Genomic DNA, 21,296 nt, shown 5'->3' with positions numbered 1-21,296 from the left:
TGGTGATTTTTCCTTTTCCGCCTCTAACGAAGGTGATTTTTCTTTTTGTATTTCGGGTGTTGGTGATTTTTCTTTTTGTATTTCCGGTGTCGGCGATTTTTCTTTTTGTACTTCAGGCGATGGTGATTTTTCCTTTTCCATTTCTATCGAAGGCGATTTTTCTTTTTGTATTTCTGGTGTTGGCGATTTGTCTTTCTGTATTTCAGGTGATGGTGATTTTTCTTTTTGTATTTCAAGTGATGGTGATTTTTCTTTTTGTACTTCTGGTGTAGGAGACTTTGATTTCTCTATTTCATGGGAAGGTAATTTTTCTGTCTTCGTCTCCGGCGAAGGTGATTTTTGTTTTTCTACTTCTGGCGAAGCAGATTTTTCTTTTTCTACTTCTTGGGAAACAGTCTTTTCTTTTTCTACTTCTGGCGAAGCAGACTTCTCTTTTTCTATTCTTGGAGAGACAGACTTTTCTTTTTCTACTTCTGGCGAAGCAGACTTTTCTTTTCCTACTTCTGCCGAAGGCAATTTCTGTTTTTCCGATTCAAGTGGTAATGGTTTTAATGGTTTTTCCATTTCTGGAGAAAGCGACTTTTCTTTTAAAACTTCCGGAGAAGGAGATTTTTCTTTCTTTTCAGTCTCTGGGGTTGGTGATTTCGGCAGTTTTTCAGACTCTGGTGAAAGTGATTTTTGTTTATCTACTTCGAGCGTAGGTAACTTATCCAGTCTTTCTACTTCTGGTGAAATAGATTTTGATTTCTCTGTTTCTGGCGGTACAACCTTTTCTATTTTTTCTATTTCCGGTGAAGCAGACTTTCTTGATTCTTCAATTTCCGATAATTTTTCTTCTTTGACAATTTCCGGAGAAGGTGACTTTTGCTTATCTTTTTCCGGTGAAGGTTCTTTTTCTAATTTACCAATGACTTCTTTAGCAGATACTTCGCTAACGATACTAGCCGACCTAGACTTATCATCGACTTTAACTTCCGCGACACTCGGTGTCCTTGAACGATCTTCTTTGCCTTCCACTATTATCGCCCCTTCGACGTCTTTCTTAGGAATATGAAATTCTTCAGATTTCACGGGCGATTTCAAATCATCCTTTTCTATCACACGATCTAACTTTTCGACCGTAGTGCTAGGAGAGGTCGATTCGATACTCTCTTTGCTAAGACTCTTATCTTCAGTGAAGCTAGGTGAACGAGACTCGTCGATTGCGTCCTCGTAATGTTCTCGTTCACTACTTTTATCGTCCGGTTTTCTATCATCAGATTTGTCACTGCTAATACTCGGAGATTTACTTCTATCGATATCGATCTTTTCAGAAATATCAATAGATTTTTCTAAATCCGCTGTAGGTTTTTGATCACCAGCAAAGCTCGTTACGCTAGAAGATCTCGATTTATCTTCTACCTTCTGATCCGTTTCTACGATCTGTGATTTTTCTGAAATAATACCAATCGATTCCCTTTTACCGATCGATTCCTTTCGTATTCCGACGTCTTCTACTTCCTCAAGGTCAGGTTTTTCACTAGAAATGCTAGGAGATTTCGACTTCTCCGATGGTTCTTTGATTTCACTGGTAATACTTGCGACACTGCCAGAACGATCTTCACGGATTGATCGTTCAATAATCACATCTTTGAGATCCGCTTTATCACTAATACTCGGCGATTTTGATTTATCAACTACTTCTTCGACGTCTTTAAGATCCAATTTTTCTCCAGCGATACTTGGAGATATACTTGGTGATTTACTTCTATCTGTTTTATCGGACTCTTTCGTTTCAATAGATTTTTCTATGATCTCACCGATCTCAGATTTTTCTCCAACAATACTCGGTGATTTTGAACGGTCTTCGATACTCGGAGATTTGGATCGATCCTCCGATTTCTTCTCCAACGATTTATCACTGGTGATACTTGGTGATTTAGCTCTTTCGATCGATTCGATCGTGATTCCTGTTGAAGTTACTTTTTCATCGGTAATACTCGGAGATTTTGATTTACTATCGGCGACACTTACAGGACTAAGTGATTTTTCTTTTTCGACAAGTTTCTCTGTTATTTCTTTAGAGTCCAATTTTTCGTCCGAAACACTAGGTGATTTTTGTAACTCGCTTAATACTTTCTCTTCAGATTTTTCACTGGTTATACTAGCTGATTTACTTCTTCTAATCTCGTCTTCTAATTTTTCAGTTATGCTTGGTGACTTCGATACATCAATCGCTCCTTTGTCTTCAATGGTACTCTCGACGCTAGGTGATCTTGACTTATCGGTAACCTTGACGTCTTCTTTGTCCTTCACAGTCACCGGAGATACTTCGCTCGATTTCTTTTCTTCGGCGAGCAAAGGTTTTTCCAAACTTTCAGAAACTTCTTTATCGACGATGCTAGGTGATCTTGATTTTTCGATTTCCTTTTCCAATTCCACTTTATCACTGGCAATGCTCGGTGATTTCGAACGATCTTCCGATTTCTTCTCGTCCGACACTTGACTGCTTATGCTCGGTGATTTCGATCGATCGATCGAGTCTTCCACTTTTTGTGAGACACTTGTCACGCTAGGTGATCTTGATTTATCGATTGTTATTTCTTCGGCAGGAAGAGGGATTTCTTTTTTAACGTCAACCTTCTCCGTTTCACTTATTAATTCTTTCGCATCTTTTATTTTATCGCTAGGAACGTCGACAGATGCTGGTACCGCTGCTTTTAATTCGGGGATCGATTCTTTAACGATCTTTTCCTCAGGTTTTTCTTCAGGTATACTCGGTGATTTAGCACGATCTAATTTAACTTCCTCGACTTTTTTCGTATCCTGAATCTCACTAACAACACTTGCCGATCTAGATCTGTCAACAGTTAATTCCTTCTCAATGCTGGGCGACTTTGACTTTTCACGTTCGATTTCTTCCACTTTATCACTAACAACGCTCGGTGATCTCGATTTATCGTCCTCAGCCTTTAGAGATTTTTCATCGGAGATGCTCGGAGATTTGGATTTTTCTAGTTGTGTTTTTTCTTCAGTCGTAATACTTGGTGATCTCGATTTATCGATCGATTCTTTTTCATCGATCTTTTCCGAAGGACTTATGCTGCGTGATTTGGATTCTTCTTTTGATTTATCCTCGGAAATGCTCGGCGACTTTGCTTTCTCAAGCAATACGTCCTTCTCGATTTTTTCTGATTCATCTTTTTTATCCACTTCTTTCTCTTCTATCGCTTTGTCACTGACTATACTGAGAGATCTTGGTTTCTCGACGTGATCTATTTTTTCTAAATCGACTTTTGCTTCGATTTTCGTTACATCCAATTGTTTTCCTGCTTCTTCGCCAACGACGCTCGGTGATCTCGATTTTTCAGGAACTATTGTCTTTTCTTCTTTTTCTAATTTTTCACTGACAATTTTTTCGAGTTGTTCCTTTTCAGAAGGTTTCTCGATACTAGGTGATCTAGTTTTATCAGTCACATCTTTTACGTCAGGTTTCTCGATCTTATCTTTCTCCTCGTCTAGTTTTAAAGATTTTTCTTTATCTAGGATACTTTCTTCAATATCTTTTGCACTTATAACGGCAGTAATAGGTTTCTCTTCTTCAGGAGATTTTTTAACAGTCTTCTCATCAGCAAGGCCTTCTATGCTAGGACTCGGTGACTTTGATTTGTCAACTTTGTCAACAGGCTGTACGATTTCCTTCGCTTTTTCTTCCTTCAAAATTTCAGTCTCTTTCATCAAAATATCTACAGGAACTTTTTTCTCGATAGGCGATTTCGCAAATATCGTTTCGGTTGGTGAAACGTCTTCGGAACGACTAGTTTCCGGAGATTTGGAAACTATAGCTTCAGGTATCTTTTCGTGTTTTTCTTCGATCGGTGTCGAAGTGGGAGTCTTTATTTTTGAAATTTCTTCTTTGGATAAGTCAAGAAGTGATGGTATTTTGCCAACTTCCTTGTCTGGAGTACTTGCTTTACTAACAGCTTCTTCTTTTGGAGACTCTACTTTACTGATCTCTTTGATCTCATCTTTGACTGGAGATTGGATTTTTTCTTTTTTGTCAAACTCTTTAACCTTTTCAGTGCTAGGTGATACACTTTCAATATCTTTTACTTTGATGTCTACCTTCTCTAAACTGTCTTCAAAATCTTGTGAACCACGTGTATCGAGTGGAGACTTATCCAAACTATCTTCAGGAGTGATCTTTCCGGTATCTTTAATTTCGGTTGCTGATTTTTCCGAAATACTATCTTTTTCAGGAGAGCTGATTTCTGATTGGATCGAATCTTTGTCCAAAAGCAAAGAATCTTTGTCAGGTGTCGTTTTAATCGATACTTCCTTCAAGGAATCATCAGGTGTGACGGTTTTAGCGAAGGTAATTGTTCCTGTTGGACAGATATCCATTTCTTGTCCACCATCTTCGCTACTTGCTGTTACTAACATTCTATGGACAACTCCAGCGTCTTCTGCAACTTTTGATAGTTCCACTTTGTCTACTTCTTCTCTTTCAATTTTTTCTTTGCTTTCGGATGGTTTTAAATCCTTGCTTATCTCGATTGCTGGCTCTTCTTGGAGACTCCTCTTCTTTCGAATTTTTACATCTTCTTCCTCCTTTTCAATTTTTTCATCAATAACCTCTGCTTTTGGCTCAATCGCACGTCCTGTTGCATCAGCTAATTTTTCATCCTTGAGAATCTTCTCTTCTGGTTTTTCTTCTTTTTCAGCTTTTGGCTCAATAGCACGTCCTGTTGCATCAGTTAATTTTTCATCTTTGGGAATCTTGTCCTCTGGTTTTTCTTCTTTCTCTACTATTTTATCAATAATCTCTGTCTTTGGTTCAATAGCACTTCCTGTAGCATCAGCTAATTTTTCGTCCCTTGGAACTTTGTCTTCCGGTTTCTCTTCCATTACAACTTTTTCTTCTAATTTTTTATCAATAACCTCTGCTTTTGGCTCGATTGCACGACCAGTACCGTCTGCTAGTTTCTCGTCTTTGGGAAGTTTCTCCTCGAGTTTTATTTCTTTCTCCTCCAATTTTTTCTCAATAACATCTACTTTAGGTTCGACAATGTGACCAGTAGCGTCTGCTAATTTTTCGTCCTTAGGAAGTTTGTCTTCTTTCTCAACTTTCTCCTCCAGTTTCTTTTCAATAATCTCTACTTTAGGTTCAATAGCACGACCCGTAGCGTCCGCCAATTTTTCGTCCTCAGGAACTTTTTCTTCAAGTTTTTTCTCATCTTCTTTCTTAACTTCTTTCTCGATTTCTTTTACCATAGGCTCGACGTCTTTTTCGACGATATCTTTCATCTCTAGTTTTTTCTCTTCCTTTGGTGAAAACGCCAAAGCTTTTGGCTCAGTATCTTTTTCCTCTACTTCTTTAATATCCTTCTCAGGAGCAATCTCCTTATCAGATACAGTCGTTGCTTCGGCAATCGCTTTTTCATCTTTCATTGGTTCGGCTTTAATTTCGGTCGAGATTAGTGCAACTTTTTCTTTAGCCTTAACGTCTTCCATTTCTTTCTTCTCTTCATCTTTCTCTTTTATTTCAGCTGCCTTTGCAATTTCCTCTATTCCTTTCTCTTCCATCACCATTTTGACTTCCTCTTTAATCCCCAACGATAATTTTCTTGGAATTGCATCCTCGACAGTGACACTTTCCTTACGATATGGTTCCTTGATTAAATCAGTCTCCATTTTCTTTTCATCCTGTTTATCTTTTATCAATGGCTCTTCAGCTTCTTTAACTTCAAGCTCCTTTAATTTCACCTCTTTTTCGACAACTTTTAATTCTTCTTTCTTAACATCCTTTACATCAGGCTTCTCTTTAGCTTCGTCCAGATACTTTTCCGTAGTATCGACTATCTCAGATACTTCAGACGTTTCCGTTTCTATTGTCACATCGTCGACGATCTTTTTTGTCTCGTCTTTTTCAACGATTTTGTCAACGTCCTTGACCACCTCGATGTCCTCGATATCCTTCTTTCCAACTTTTTCCTTGACCTCCTTCACAAACTTTTCTTCGGCTTCGATGACGTCACTAGTGTCATCTTCTATCTCCTCCTCTGGTTCTTCTTTCTCTTTTCCTACTTGTGGTATCTTTTCAGTGACCGTAATGTCCTGAACTTTGTATTCTTGTTCCACGGCTTCAAAATCATCGATAACATCTTTTTCATGTTCTTTTGTAATTTCTGGTTCCTCTTTTTTCTTTATTTCTAGTTGAACCTTGTCATCTTCAGGTAACAAAACTGCTCCTGAAGGAATACTGACGAAGCCATCTTCGACTTCTTCCATGCTTTCAGGAGTTAAGATTTTCTCGTCTTCAGACTTTTCCTCTTTTCTTGTTTTAGGAACTTCCTTCTCCTTTTCTTCCTTTTCTTTAGCTTCTTTTTCCACCTCTTCTTTTTCTTCTTCTTCTTCTTCTGAACTGATAACGGCAATCGATTTTCTCTTTTCTGCTAAAACTTCGGACTTCACAGCATCCATCTTTTCATCCTCGGGTGATTCCTTGCGAAGATCACGAAGCTGTTCGCTCGAAATATCGTATACCATCTCTTTTGTAATTTTTCTCTTGATAATAATCTCTTCGATGATTTCAATGATGATTCTCTTTGGTACAGCTTTCCTTATTGAAATCTCTTCGATTATTTGAACGGTAATTCTCTTGCCTTTTGTAATATACTCATTAATAATGTATTCTTCGATCTCAATGATTTTTTCCGGTGTTATAGTCGTTTTAAGAAGATTAATATCGTCAACTACACTTTCTGGATTAAGTTTCTTCCTTATAATGATCTCTTCGATTATACAAATCACACGTTCTCTTGGTACACGTTTAACAATAGTAATATATTCAATGATCTCGATAGTTATTTTCTTTTTCTTAGTAATCACGAGTTCTTCGATGATTTCTTCCAATGGAGTTTGCTTGTTAAGTACGTCTTTGATTTCCACAGTCAATTCTGGTAATTTCTCTTTTATCGGTTCTTTCGTCAATTCTTCGTCGTAAACTTTCTCAGTTGTGAATTTAGGCGAAGTCGGTGCAGAATCTGGTGTAACCATAACGACTTCAGCTTTTGCTGGCGATACCTTTTGCTCGAACGCTATAATTGGTTCTTCTATCACTTGTTTTGGTTCTTCTCCGATAGACGGTCCTTTGGCTACATCCTTTACACAAATCTCTTCGAGACCTGCCTTCATCACGTCTACTTTCGTCGAATCCTCGACTTCCTTCGTTTCTTCGTGAATATAATCGTCTTTCATTATCTCTTCGCAGATCTTTTTAACATCCTCCATGTCCTTGATCTGATCTTTCTCCGGCGAAATGATTTCTTTTACGTCTTGGACAACTTTTTCAGAAGGTTTTTCTTCAACCTCGATCGCACCAGGTTTTTCGTAAATCGGTAAAGGTTTAGCAATTTCCGTAGGAATCTCTTTGGTAAGACTGACCCTTGCGGGTATAGGAATATCTTCTACGATCGGTTTGAATACCTTATCCTCGAGTTTGGTCAATTTATCTTCAGCTTCGATAGTTTTTTCACTCGGTATCGAGACTTTTCTTTCGGTCAATTCCTTCTCGGAAGGTTTCTGGAATAATAACTCGGGAGGGAGAAAATCGTCTTCTTTCAATACTTCAGCGACTTTTTTCACGATTTCAACGACATCTTTAGGCTTGTCGTCAATCACTATACCTGCCGATCCAGCGAGAACTTCACCAACATCACGAACGGCTTCCTTAACGTCCTTGACTGGACCAACAGATTCTTCTTCGTATTCTTCTTCAAATTCCTCATCCTTAGGAATATCGAACTTTACTTTTTCCGTTCCCTTTATTTCCGGTACGTCTTCGATCTGAGGTTTCATCTCTTCTAATTTTTCAACTACTCCTTCCAAAGTGTCCTTGACAATGTCCTTCGTAAAGGCTGCTTCGTGACGTAAAAGACTTTCCTCTTCTTCGATTTTCTCTTCCAAAGATTCTAGAGAATCTCTAAGGCTATCCTTCACCGTTTTAAATTTCTTCGAAGCTTCCTCGAGCAGAGCTTTTACTTCTTCAACGTCTTCCCCGACTTCCTCTTCCTTCAAAAGATCTTCCTCCTTCACGAATTTTTCCTTTTCTTCTTTTTCTTCCTTCCCTTCGAATTTTTCGGTCGGTGAAACGATTGGCTTCTCCGTGATAACTTCGACCTTATCAGACACCTTCACTTCCAAATCCGGTACGCTACGTCTCTTGATGTCCTTCGATTCTTCTTCCTCAATGAAAGCTACAGTTTCCTTGATGGCCGCAACTTTGACTTCCGATAGCACAGGCTCAACCTTCTCGAATCCCTCCGGCTTTTCAGCTACTTTGCCCACCTTTGGGAACATCTTTTCCATATCCACCTCCTCCAAAGTAATCTTTTCTTGTACTTTTGCTTCCTTCGGAGAGCTAGATTTCGACGATGACTTATCCTCCTCCTTTTCGGGTTCTTTTTTCGTTTTTTTCGTCAATTTATCGATTCCCTTTTCAAATTTATCAGCTACTTTACCGAAGAAACTGAAAACACCTTTTTGTTCCTTGACTGGTGGTGTTGGTTCTGGTTCCTTGATTTCTTGAGTAGGTGGAGCTGCTACTCTTTCTTCCTTGTCCTTCTCGAAATCCATTCGATATAGTTTCGGATCGACTTCTTCGTGAACCGGAAGATCGGCGACCTCGTCCGGAGTTTTGACAATGTCTCGTTGCAAGCCTTGAACAGCCTGTCGAACGTCGAAAACTTTTACGTCGGGTTTACTCGCCGGTGGAACAGCCTGAGTAATAATTTCTTTTTCAGCTTTAACAGGAGCATCCTTCTCTTTGACTTCTTCGATAACGTGTTTCTCATCGATATCTTCCTTTATCTCGTCGAGAGGAATACGTTCATCTTCGGGAAGTGTCGGAGCAGTGGTCGTGGCACCCGATTCCAACGTCGAGATACGTTCCTGAGATTCCTCTAATTTTTCAAGAATATGTTCTTTTTGATCCACTTCAGGTTTCATGTCCGTGTCGGTCGTCTTTTTTTCGGAAGAGTCCAATTTATCTGGACTCAAACTGGATGGTTCTTTCGTGACTTCTTCGCTGTCTTTTTTACCAGAATCATCTTTATCTTCTGGCTTTGGTGTAATTTCTGGAGCTGGTGTAGTAACAGGTTTCTCCTCTGGGGACACTTTCTTTTCTTCTTTCGTTGGGATCTTTTCGACGATCTCTGCTTTCTTCTCTGGACTCTCGACCTTACCCTTTTCCGGTTCCTCTTTTTCTCCCTTTTCTTTCGTTATTTCCATAGTATCTTTTAGTATTTTAGTCTTTTCAGATTCGGCCTCGTCCAAGATATGCTTTTGTTCGCCTTCACCACTCTGAACAGAGTCCTCGGTATATATCTCTTCCTTTTCAACGATCAAATATTCGTCTTCTTCCGTTAACTCTTGACTTTCCTTTCGAGAACTCTCCTTTTTTGGTGCATCTTCGATCTCCGCGGTTACGTCTTCCTCCGTCATGTCTTCTTCCTTTTTATCGGTAGCTTCGGCTGTAATTTCGTCGTCTCCTTCGAAACGATCGTCCTTTCTGGTCTCAATTCTTTCTGCTTTTTGCAGTACTGCCTCGATCTCTTCAACGACTTCACGTTCTTCTTTCAAGTCAGCTAAAACTTTACTTTCGATAGAATCCAAAGAAATGTCCTCGGACTTTTCGATTAGACTTTTTTCAACGAGCTTCGCCGTTGATTCCGGTTCAACTCCGGAAGGTGTGGACACTGTCGATGAATCAGTAGTACCCTTATCTCCCTTCATCTTCCTGATAACACCATCTTTGTCTGACTTTACGGAAGCAGTTGGTGTACTTCGAGTCGATTTTGCAGGACTACCAGGAACTCTTGCTTTACTTGGGCTAACTGGTTTAGGCCTTCGACTGATTGGCTTTCTATCCATTGGCTTTGGCTTAGCCGATACCTTGACAACTGCAACAGGTGCCTCCTTCGCAACTGATTTCTCAATATTCTTTTGCTCCACAACCTTTCGATTATTCGCATCCTTGGCACTCTTCGCCGGTGCCGTTGATACAGCTTTCGCAGCTGGTCGTCCTCTAGGTGCAGTCTTCGATATTTCTGTTTTAGTCGCAACACCGTTCAATGTCTTTTTTGGTGTCGTTGGTGACGATTTGGAAGTATCTTTCTTCTCTGAGCTCGGTGCCTTCATCTTTTTTTCCAATGACTTTACCTTCGATGAAACCTCCGTTTTCATAGTTCTACTAACTTTAGGTTCCTTCGTCTTTTTTACTGGCTCAGCTTTTACTTTCGGTTCTTTCGTAGGAACTACTTTTTCTGGTTCCTCCTTGATCACTTCCTTTTTACTAACTTCTTCGTCACGTTTCTCATGTTTCTCTTGTTTTTCAGCTTTCTCAGCTTTAATCGAGTCTTTTTTCACTTCCTTCTTCGTCTCCTTTAGCTCCTTCTCGATTTTCTTTTCCTTAGCATCGATATCGATCTTCTTGTTCTCCGCCGCTAATTTCTTTGGTTTATCTTCTATCTTTTTTGGTTTCGATGTTGGTATTATCGGTGTTGATTGGGGTGTCGCTTTCGTCGATATTTCCTCAGCAGCTTTTAGTGCCTTGATATCTGGAGATTCTTTTTTCTCTTTCTTAATATCGATTTCTTTCGCTTTCTTTGCTTCCTTCTCGATCAAGCCAAATTTTTGTTTCACTGGCTTGTCCTTCAAGGTTACTAATGACGTCGACGGCGAAAGACTCTTCGCCGAACAAATTGGATGCTTCAAAAATTCCAAATGTTTTAATCGTTCAAATCCTTCAAAGATTTTATGTTGTGGTGTACTTCCGGGGAATAAGATTCTAGTAATGTTATCTTCAGGATTAGCGGGTTGCCAAACTAGTAACGCGCATATTGAGACAAGATTTTGAATAGGAAACGTTAAATTATTCGAGTCCTTTTTATGTGTCCCAGCGAATAATTTCACGTCCGACGTATGCCACTTTGCCAAGAATTCTCTCACTTCTCGGCTCTCCTTGTTCGGGCTTAAAACATACATATCTAAAGTACCATGTCCAACTTTATGATAGAGATTGATTGGATCTGGATCTCTGTAGCATGGGTGAGCACGAAGATTGATGTGTCGAAGATTGACGACCATTTCTTGGCCGACGTCTATCAGATTTAATATCAGAGGATCGATGTCTTTGTCGCCGTCTGGTGAATGAGATTGTCTTCTTTCCTGAAAGTCAAAGTCGATATTTTGTTATATTGTGTAAAAGAACAAATTCGTTCAATAGATATTGTCAATAAAGATTTTCACTTACAACGAGGTTGCAGAAGAAATGACCGATCTGTGGATAGACATGCATCTCCTTTTTCTTACGAAGAACACTGGACATGCCGCCGATATTACTATTATTTATCCTAGTTAACAAAACAGCGTCGAGGCGATCCAAGTGCCTCGTGAAATCCCAAAAGCACGCTTTTCTCGCGAAACCACCGTCGACGAGCATGTTGAAGCCGTTTATACCAAAGAGAGCGGCATCACCTTGCCCACCAGGGAAGACGTATAAAGTAGGATGGCTGAACCTGATGTTTCCAACGACATCGGACGGTTCCATCAGTTGGTCTAATGTTTGAGCGATTAGATATTGCCCGACATAATTTGTGAAGCTCGTGATCGTTGGTACTCCAGCTGTTAAAACATCGTCTGGATTTACTCGAACTCGGCAAGATCTATAAGAAGGAAAATAAATTATTTTATTGATTTAATTAAGAAAGATATCAACGATTGTCCTTCGCAAAAAATTCTTTTTACCTAGTACAAGATTCCTTGGATAATCGAGTAGTTGTCCAATCGCCGACACCCGCACAATGAATATCTACCGTAACGCTATTCTCGTAGGCACGAAGGACTCTTTGCACTTCATGTTCGCTGAACGCATCGAGAAAGTCCGCAAGACTAAAGGTTCCATCCTAGATGGACGAAGGACATTGACCAGTGACGATAGTAGATGCAACTTGCGATCAAAATTCTATCGTTAATCTTGAATGATTTATTACCTGTAGTATCCAGGAACCATTGCCACCGAACGTATATCCAGCATGTATGATGTGTCGATGCTTCGTGAAACTTGCGAGAAGATTTCGAATGCATTGTAATAACGTATTCGTTTGCGGGTGTATCAAAACCTCGGTAACAAGATTTTCCGTGGCATATTGAATCAGACGTTCTCCTGTACGAAAAGAAATAATCAAAATCAAAATGACACAACATTCAATCAATTTTATCTATTCTCCTTAGATTTAATCTTCTTACCGTTTCGAGCTTCCTCGCCTTCGGGAGCTTGTGCTATCAACGCTTGCAACTCTTTCTCCAAGTCTACGTGACAGCTGTCTTTGTCCCATGACAGGAAACCTGAAAGCATAAGAATAACAAAAAACAAAGTTCAATAAAAATAACTAAAGACATTTCTTAGAAGATTCGACAGATTTCATTCGAATGACAAATCGTTCCTTTATTCTTATCTTCTCGAGAAAAATCGAGGTTGAGCTTAGTTCTAACTTCACCATTTTATATCTAATTGTATGTCTGCCTATTACACTGTAGTACTTTCAAAATGTTCGAAATGTTCGACTTCCTTTTTCCTTTTCATTTAAGCACACGAAAATTGTTTATATTGATCGTCGCTTTGATATTATCAACTCGAAGGAAATAGTAGCGTGTTAATGTCAGTCCCGCGTCTTGGTTGCGTTATAATATTAATAATAATATCATAAAAGTTAGTGCGTTTAACAATAAGATCGAGTAGAATAGTGGGTCATAAACCACGGGGGAGACTTTTGCATCGGTTAGGTTTCATAAAGTGACGGCTGTCCGGGAGTTGGATGATGTAAGGTTAAGGTTAAGAAGGTGAGGACTGTCTTAGTAAGATCCATGTTATAAAGGTACCTCTTGATCGACGTGAAAAAAGTGAAGCAGCAACAGTGCCTTTGAAACAATCGTGAAGTATCACTCGTCTTCACTTTCCCAACAAATGAATTCTATCGATTTGAAGATTAAAAAAAAAAATTTATTACAAAAGAATTTATTATAATAAATGAATGTTAACTGCGAGACAAATTTGAAAATAATTGCTGAATCACAATTCCAAGTTCGTAATGAGATTAAGGAATGCATCGATCTCGAAACATGGTTAATCTTAAAAGTTGCTAAAGAGGGATATGTTCGTTCAAGGGGTCGTTCGGTGACGTCACGAACACCGCACCCCGTCACGTGGTTCCTTGCCAGTCAGCAATCGATCGTCGCGTATTCTACACCCACCTTCCGACTTCCAAGCCTAACTTGGATTCACTTTTTCACTCGATCATTTTACTGCACGATCAACGTGAATCCAAATGTCCTAATGTATAAATCAAAAAATAAAAAAAGGAAAAAGAAATTAAATAAGAAAGGGAAACAAATTTTATTTATAGAAAAACAAAAATACATATATATATAAGTACGTTTTACTTGTGATATATAAAAATAATCAGCTCGAAATGAAACCATATTAACTTTTGGCATCACTTTTTCTTTTTCGACGATTTTCTCACAGTTACTCGTTATCACGAACATTGGAATAACGAAGTTGATATAATTACTTCGTTCGGGTCATTTCCTATAGAATTAAAGGATTGATGAGGCAGGCGAATGGAACGTAGCTGGTTGCTAAGGGAGTTTCGAACGGCTCTCGCGTAATTCTATACGGTTGTGTATACACATCAGGAGAAAGATAGAGAGAGGAGAGAGAGAGAGAAGAGAGAGAGAAAGAGTGTCTGACAGCTCCGAGACGTTGCTTGGCAACTATGGTATCAATCAATGACGAAGACAGACGGGAATTAAGAGATCGTCGGACAATCGGTTAAAAAAAAAAAAGAAAAAGGAAAGGTAATTGTTCCCAAGTCACATGGAAGATTTTCAATACTCTCCCACAGTTTTAATTAGAACAACCAGTAATTAAGAAAATCGAGTCCCCTTTTTTTATTTACAATTGTTTATACTTTTCCTTTGTTTCTTATTAATGATATATCCTGTGCTAATTAGAAGCAATTAAGCGAATCAATTAAATGACATTTCGATTGTAATCAAAAGTAATCTTCTCAGTAATGGAAAATGATCTTCTTTAATAAGAACGAAAGAAGAAATTGGTGATGCTACAAATCCTTAAATCGTGATGTACCGACCAACCGTAGTGCTGTGTATGTCAAATGGATCGGAAGCCCTGGGGGTGATTCAAGAGAAGCCGTGCCTCAAGGGTCATGCCTCTTAATGCTTACCACCGGCCCCCGTCCACTTTATTCGCGATAAGTATTCGTCGTATCGAACGTACTAGCTATAGCTATATCTTAGTGTTTTCTTCTATCGACGTTCTCTGAGGATGAACGAGACCGTCGAACTTATAGAAGCTTTCTTGGTTTAAATGAATCACGACAAAGTAGATATCTTTCGTGCATTTACATAGAAAAGAAATTTTTTTTTTTTTAAGTTTTATATATCTCGTATCATCGATTCGATCTGTCAAAGGCGGAACACATTTGAAATACCGCAATGCGTTAACTTATTTTATATAATGTTCACAACGACACAGTATTCACGATTGCTCGCAATTAGCGAGTGTAAATGTTGCTCGTTAGCTTGGAACCTTTACGAGGGTGAACGCAAAAGAAAGAGAGAGAGAAAGAGGACGTGTAGGGACAAAACGTTCGTTCGATGTTACATTCGTGTATATTACGAAACGAGTTCACTAATGATATAAATCGTTTAATCAATGTTCTATCTATACGAATATACAAACGATACTTGTCTATAAATACTTATATATATTGAAATATCTATATTTTATTTCATAATAATCTTCCTTGATTTCTGATTAATGATGATAAAAACTCATTAAAGAATTTTAAACGATAAACACGTATACAATTTTTTAAAAATGTGCATTTAAAAAATAAATATATTTTTCTTTTCTTTTAGTCTCTCATTTAGTATTCCATTTTAATGTTTTCCATTTTCCTTTCTTCTATTTTTATATTTTTATTCTTTAAGAAAAATCTCTTACACTTTTCCGAACGTATCAACGTACGTAAAATTAAGGACACGGTCACATTTATTTCTCGTACTATAGCGTGTGACATTATGTTGACGTTTGTATATTCCACATTAAATGGAACGTTGTATCTAAATAGGTGAACATCGAATGAATGGGAAACATACAAAAGCTTCCTACGTCAGTCTCTAATCAGTTGTACTTTCTATCGGTTATAGTTTAAGTTTTTTTAAAATGACATTACTATACAAAAAAGTTCATTCGATTTGGTACATTTCACGACTCGATTATTAATATTAATTCTAATTAATGTCAGATTGTGTAAATCGTTTTAATAAACTTAATCGAGTTAAAACAATTTTTAATATACCATTGAACTATTATTCTCTCTATCTCTGACTCTCTCTCTCTCTCTCTCTCTCTCTCTCTCTCTCTCTCTCTCTCTCTCTCTCTCTCTCTCTCTCTCACTCTTAACATCAATAATATATTAATAATTTAATTAACGTTTGATTATAAATCATCATAATGAACCGACATGAGATAGAACATTTTTAAATGATCAAATTATCACCATCTCTCTTACTCTTACAATTAACAATATTAATACCTTCAATCGATATAACCAATTAAAAATCATTTCCATGTAACTACATGATTAGTCGAGTTACAATAGTTTTAAACGTACGATCGAACTATTGCCAATTCTATCATTCTTATTATCAATAATATTAACTATTAAATTAATAATCACGATTGCAAATCGTTTTGACCTATCTAACTTATTTATATCAGTTAGAATATTTCTAATAAACTATCGTGATCTCTCTTGCTCTAACGCCTTAGATATAAACGAAGAGGTAAGTAAGTACTTTCAAGCACGAATTCGTGAATTTCTTCGGCAGGCCAAGAAGCGCATTATGGATTAGTATCCTAAGCTAAGTATAGGACAAAGTCGGCGCGGCTCTTCTTTCTCTGTCGCAAGCTTTAACCCTCTCTTCTCTCTATCTCCTACTATGAACACTTCGTTCTCTCTCTCTCTCTCTCTCTCTCTCTCTCTCTCTCTCTGTCTCTCTCTTTTTCTTTCCCTTTCTTCTTCTCTCTTCCTCTCACGAGCTTGCATTTCTCGATTTGCATTTGCCTTTTTCATTTCTCTTTTCCTTTTCTTCCCTTTCGAGAAGACGGCGACGACGACGACGACGGATGCGGGGAATGCTGGGTTTGGCCCACCTATGTTTAGACATGTTCCTCCCTCCTCTTCCTCTGCCCTCCCCTACGTGCACTTATGCATGGAGGATTCGAGAGAAAGAGCCTATATTTTTTGCGAAAGACATCGTACGGTTTGAAATTTTTTCTTTAACTTTCAAACAACATTCACCAAATTTTTATCGTTTTAATTCGTATCGAAGAATTGATATTATATTTTAATCGCATATAAATCAATTTTTTATACGGGTTTACAATAAAAATTATAGGATGAAAGTTATAGTATTATTATGCCATTTTAAGTACAACTTGTATTTAAGAAAAAGAAAAAAGGAAAAAATGTTTCGGATATAAGATTAATTTTGTGACGATTAAATGAATTAAATATTGAAAAAAGCAGATATATATACATGTACGACTTTTGAGTTACGCACATAACGTTATCTTATACTATCGACGTCTTCATATTATAGTGATGAATCATTATAATATTATTGTTAGATATTATTGTCATAATATAGGATATAAGAGATCGACATATTTAAATGAATAATATTTTTAAAAAGGTATGCATTTATGTATAAAATACAATATTAATACTTAATGCAACACTGTTCATATTAAATTTATCATTACAATGATAATTTTTTCATAATATAGGAAATGAAAGATTGGTAAAGAGAAAGAGAGAGAGAAAGAGAGAAAAGAGATGATATATTTTAATAGGATTTTAATAGAATAGGAAATTAATGATTCTACAACATAAGTAATCTATTCTGATTTAGAGATATGTTGACGTTACTAATATTTACAATAGCATATTGATATATCATACATATGATATCGAGAATACGCATTGGAAATATTTGATGCATAAATTCATACATACACACTGTATGTATAATATTAGTATAAACATATGTCAATTGTATTATACGTACATACAATTATTCTGTATCTACATAACTCGTTCAATTAAAATTTATCTCGAGGATAAATAAATATTGTTAATTTTGTTTTAATCTTATAATACCTATCACAATTATTTTCTTTCTCGTAAAATAATTCATACTTTGTCGATTGTTAGAAGAAATAAGAACGACGTATACATCTAATTGCATCAGAATTTTATTCGAAATTCAACAGAATTTCATCGCGTTCAAATGAATCGAGTAAAAATATGATTTTCAAGCCCTTACTCATCTTCGCCCTCTCAATTTTCCTCCTCATTTTAGCAATTGATTGGAAAAAAGTAAGGCATAGACAATTAAGCCGCGTGTAAGTATTAATACTCTAAGTCTTTTGTCTTATAACAGGGTCAAAATGCCTCCTCGAGAATCGCTGAGACGACTCTCGGTTAATCGCGCCTAGTGAGAGACTAAAAGAAAAAGAAAAAAAAATAGGGTCGATCGTTCCTATTTTTTCTGCTTTCTTTTTCAGCGAAACTATAGGCGATCCTAAAAGGTGTGACCAGGAATGACCAGGAGAGATCGATAGAAGTAAAATCAAGGAGATTCTACACGTTGTAGAAGGCGCGGTCGTATTCCTTCGACTTCGATGGAAGAAAATGAGAGTAGGGTGGAGGGTATAGGAGGGCGTGAATTGAAACAACAAACGATTTTCTAAAAATAATCATGAAAAGATACCTAAAAAAAGAAAGCAACGTGGCTAGAACGCATAAGAGGAAGGAAGGAAGGAAGGAAGGAAGGAAGGAAGAAGCAAAGTAAAACGAAATAAGAAAAAATCATATCTGACATATTGGATTCCATCATGAAGAGAATATCACCTGCCAGACATGAGATTCCTCACACTTGTGGTCTATCCAGAAAAGCAAAGTATTTAATAAACCTAACACACAGACATATGTATTGAGAGTAACTGTGAAAGGATCCGAGTGACGACAAAGAGAACGCATTCGTTATCTCTGAATACGTCTAACGTAGCGTTAAGTGAAACGCTTAATACGAGTGCATCATCGTGAATTATATGCATGTGTTCATGTGTATGTATAATCTATATGTACCTACGCATATGTTGAATATGCAGGTTTAAGTCCGAAAATGGACGCGGTGACTCATGAACGCAAAGGTCAAAGGCACATGGATTTTCATAATTATGGAGAACACGATAGGCCATCTCTCAAGTTCTTTGACTAAAGCTTCCCTTGTCTCTTCCCATGTATGCCGAAGTGCCTCATCTAGCACTCAACGAACACTCATGTATACCAACGTTGTAACGTTAAGATTCTTCTTGCCCCTTTTTTTATTATTACTTGAATCAAAACTGTATTATTAACTATACTATTGTAAAGGATGAGTCTTTTAACTTTGTTCATTTTATACAACTTTTATATTATATGTTCTATAAAGAATGTTTGAATAAAAAAGTTACATGGTTTCAAGAAGGACGTTACATAGTACATTAACTTTTTTTTTTTTATATCTGAAAATGTTTCAGAAATTTGAAAGTTAATTATATTTATTTAAATGGAATGACATATTTTTATAGCAAAATTTAAAAGGATATAATATTCCGTGTTAACATACATTAATTTTATTAGAATTATAAGAAACATTATTAGAAAGCATGTATAACTTTGTTATAAAATAATATACATGTAGATGTGAAGTAGAGATGTTAGGTTTCTTGTTTTCTAGGTACTAAGCATTTACAATCTAACGTTCGTTAAGACTGATTCAATCTCATAACTTACGACAATCGACAAACTTCTTGAGAATATTGCGTAAAAGGAAGTACCAGTTGAAACAAAACATTAACGGAGAGATCGTTTAAATTTCATTATTAGTAAGAAAGCTTTTTAAGATCGAGAAGAACGAAATGAAGTTTTATAAAGTTCGAGAGCGTCGTAGAAACTTTTGTAAATCGATAAGAGAGAGTCGAATGAAAAGTATATCGAGAATCGTTTGATATAAACTTACGAAAGTTTTACTAGTAAGAATGAGAAGAGGGAAGAAATGAAAAAGGATAAGAAATATTGATAGAGAGAATAGAGACGTAGACGAATAGAGAAAGACCAAAATCGGTAAACCATGAGTCGAAGGTAACGCGACCTGCTCTTCCGATGCAAACGTGTCTGAATTACATCGGCTTCTCGCGAGCACTCGGTGTCCACGGTTAACGCGTGACGCGTATCGATTTAACGAGACCCCTTGCTCTCGAATTTCGAGTGACTAATCGTAAGCTCGACTCAACGAACGAGTATCGTCCAATTCTCGATCTTGTTTCGTCATCCAGTAGGAAATAATTTCTTTCGGAGACTCTATTCGAAACGATCCGAGAATTATCAGGAAACATAGGAAAATAAAAAAAAAAAGAAAATATTGTTCGACAAATCGTAAAAATTTTTAATTGGGCAAACGTTGAAAAAAAGTTCATCGATCGGTCGATTAGTCATTGCAGATACATTCGGAGTGTCGTTCTTCTTAGGGGTCAGGTTCAAGAACGAGGTAGTAGAGAAACGAAGTCTCGCGACTGGAAGAGAACACGAGCGAGTTCTCGTCGCTCTCTGCCGAATGCCACGATAAAATTAGACACGCTATATTCAGTGTTGCACATACGGTGAAACTTGCCACGTTGTGAAAGACCTGAAATCTTCTCGATACTCGGCTTCTTATCTCGTAAAATGAACTTGAGATTTTCGAACAAATTTCTTTACCAATTTTCTCTGATCTCTTTTTTTTTGCAATCGCCTTTAATTACTCCCATATGTTTAATAATATAATATTCTTTAAACGAGTACCAACTAACATTAGGGTCGAGGATAATTAACGTTGTACAGGACACTCGTTGAATTATGCAACCGCGACATATCCGCCCACTTGCTTCCACGAGTAAGTACTTCGAACTTCTCTTTCTCTCTCTCTCTTTCCTATTTAGAATAAAAGAGAAAAGGAAAAATGAAGAGAATACACCCACGAACTCAGAAGGGGATCGCTATCGCACTGCTCGACAACGTAAAACGACGTCTTCCGCTCGACTTTGTACCGTATTTCGCATGATCTATTGAAAGAGAATACAAACCTTCTCCAAGTTTCGATAATAGGACGGAAAAGTTCGAAAGACCAATAGGAATTATGAATGATCGCTTAAACGTTTTATTCGAGGTCGGCTGGCGGATTAACATCGGCATCGTGTAACTCCAACTTTCTCGGTGGATCCCCCACGTCCTCAATCATGATTCATGCCGACAAGTATGCCTCTTCCTACCTTGCCTCTGTATATACATACGTAAGTATGTGTGTGTATATTCGTCTCTCGCATAACGTATGATACTCGTTCAAGCAAATGCGATACACATATTTTTTTTATTCTCAACTTGATTTCAATTTAAAAGGTCGAACATTTGAAGAACTAAGAATGTTATATCTGTTCATTTTTCTTTCTTTTTTTGTTTCTTTTTGTTTAAAGAAAAATTCTTTTAATAAAATTCGCATTTCCTCTTCGTTCTTCCTTCCGATATATGTATATATCGTCGTAGGTGTTAGCCTATGAGTCAGCCAAAAAGTTACCGACCAACTAGCAGGTCGTTTGCATTGTGCTCACGGAACATCTTGGGCACGCAAACGAACGCGCCTAAACGAAAAGGGACTGTCTCCAATGCTGACGCACACGGTTAAATATTCTACGAGTTGATCGTTTATCTCTCTCTCTCTCTCTTTTTCTCTTTTTTTCTTTCTCTTTTTCTCTTCATTTATATATACAACGTAGAATAAAACTCGTATGCACGAAAGGGAAGGTATTTTTTCGAGAACGTGCGGAGTTTTTATTGCATTTCCCAATGTCAAATTACCATTCAATGGCAAATTAGATACTTGTAGAAACACCCAAAAGAGGAAATAGTATGTGTTACTAAATTCGTAACGTGACTGCATGTGACACGCAAACTTAGCAGAGGGTTAATTAAAGACTCGAATGATCGTCGAGGGCAAGTTCTTCGAAAAATAAAATGAATCGATATATATGTAGGGATAGACAGAGAAAGGAGGGAGAAAGAGAAAGAGAGAGAGAGAAAGAG

General features: G+C 37.3%; 1 protein-coding gene across 1 annotated transcript in view; it reads right to left on the bottom strand.

Moving 5' to 3' along the window:
* The window catches only part of LOC122633236 (microtubule-associated protein futsch), a 38,948-nt gene that overhangs the window by 8,576 nt on the left and 9,076 nt on the right, over positions 1–21,296 (bottom strand). The window contains exons 3-7 of the mRNA XM_043820912.1: positions 12,289–12,387; positions 12,033–12,205; positions 11,788–11,945; positions 11,294–11,705; positions 22–11,208 (exon numbers count right to left, since the gene is read on the bottom strand). Coding sequence (XP_043676847.1) covers positions 22–11,208; positions 11,294–11,705; positions 11,788–11,945; positions 12,033–12,205; positions 12,289–12,387 — 12,029 coding nt within the window. The remainder of the gene's footprint in view (positions 1–21; positions 11,209–11,293; positions 11,706–11,787; positions 11,946–12,032; positions 12,206–12,288; positions 12,388–21,296) is intronic.

Source organism: Vespula pensylvanica, chromosome 1, assembly GCF_014466175.1.
Source record: "Vespula pensylvanica isolate Volc-1 chromosome 1, ASM1446617v1, whole genome shotgun sequence".
In the NCBI taxonomy this organism is placed as follows: Eukaryota; Metazoa; Arthropoda; class Insecta; order Hymenoptera; family Vespidae; genus Vespula; species Vespula pensylvanica.
This window is presented reverse-complemented; position numbering and strand designations above follow the sequence as displayed.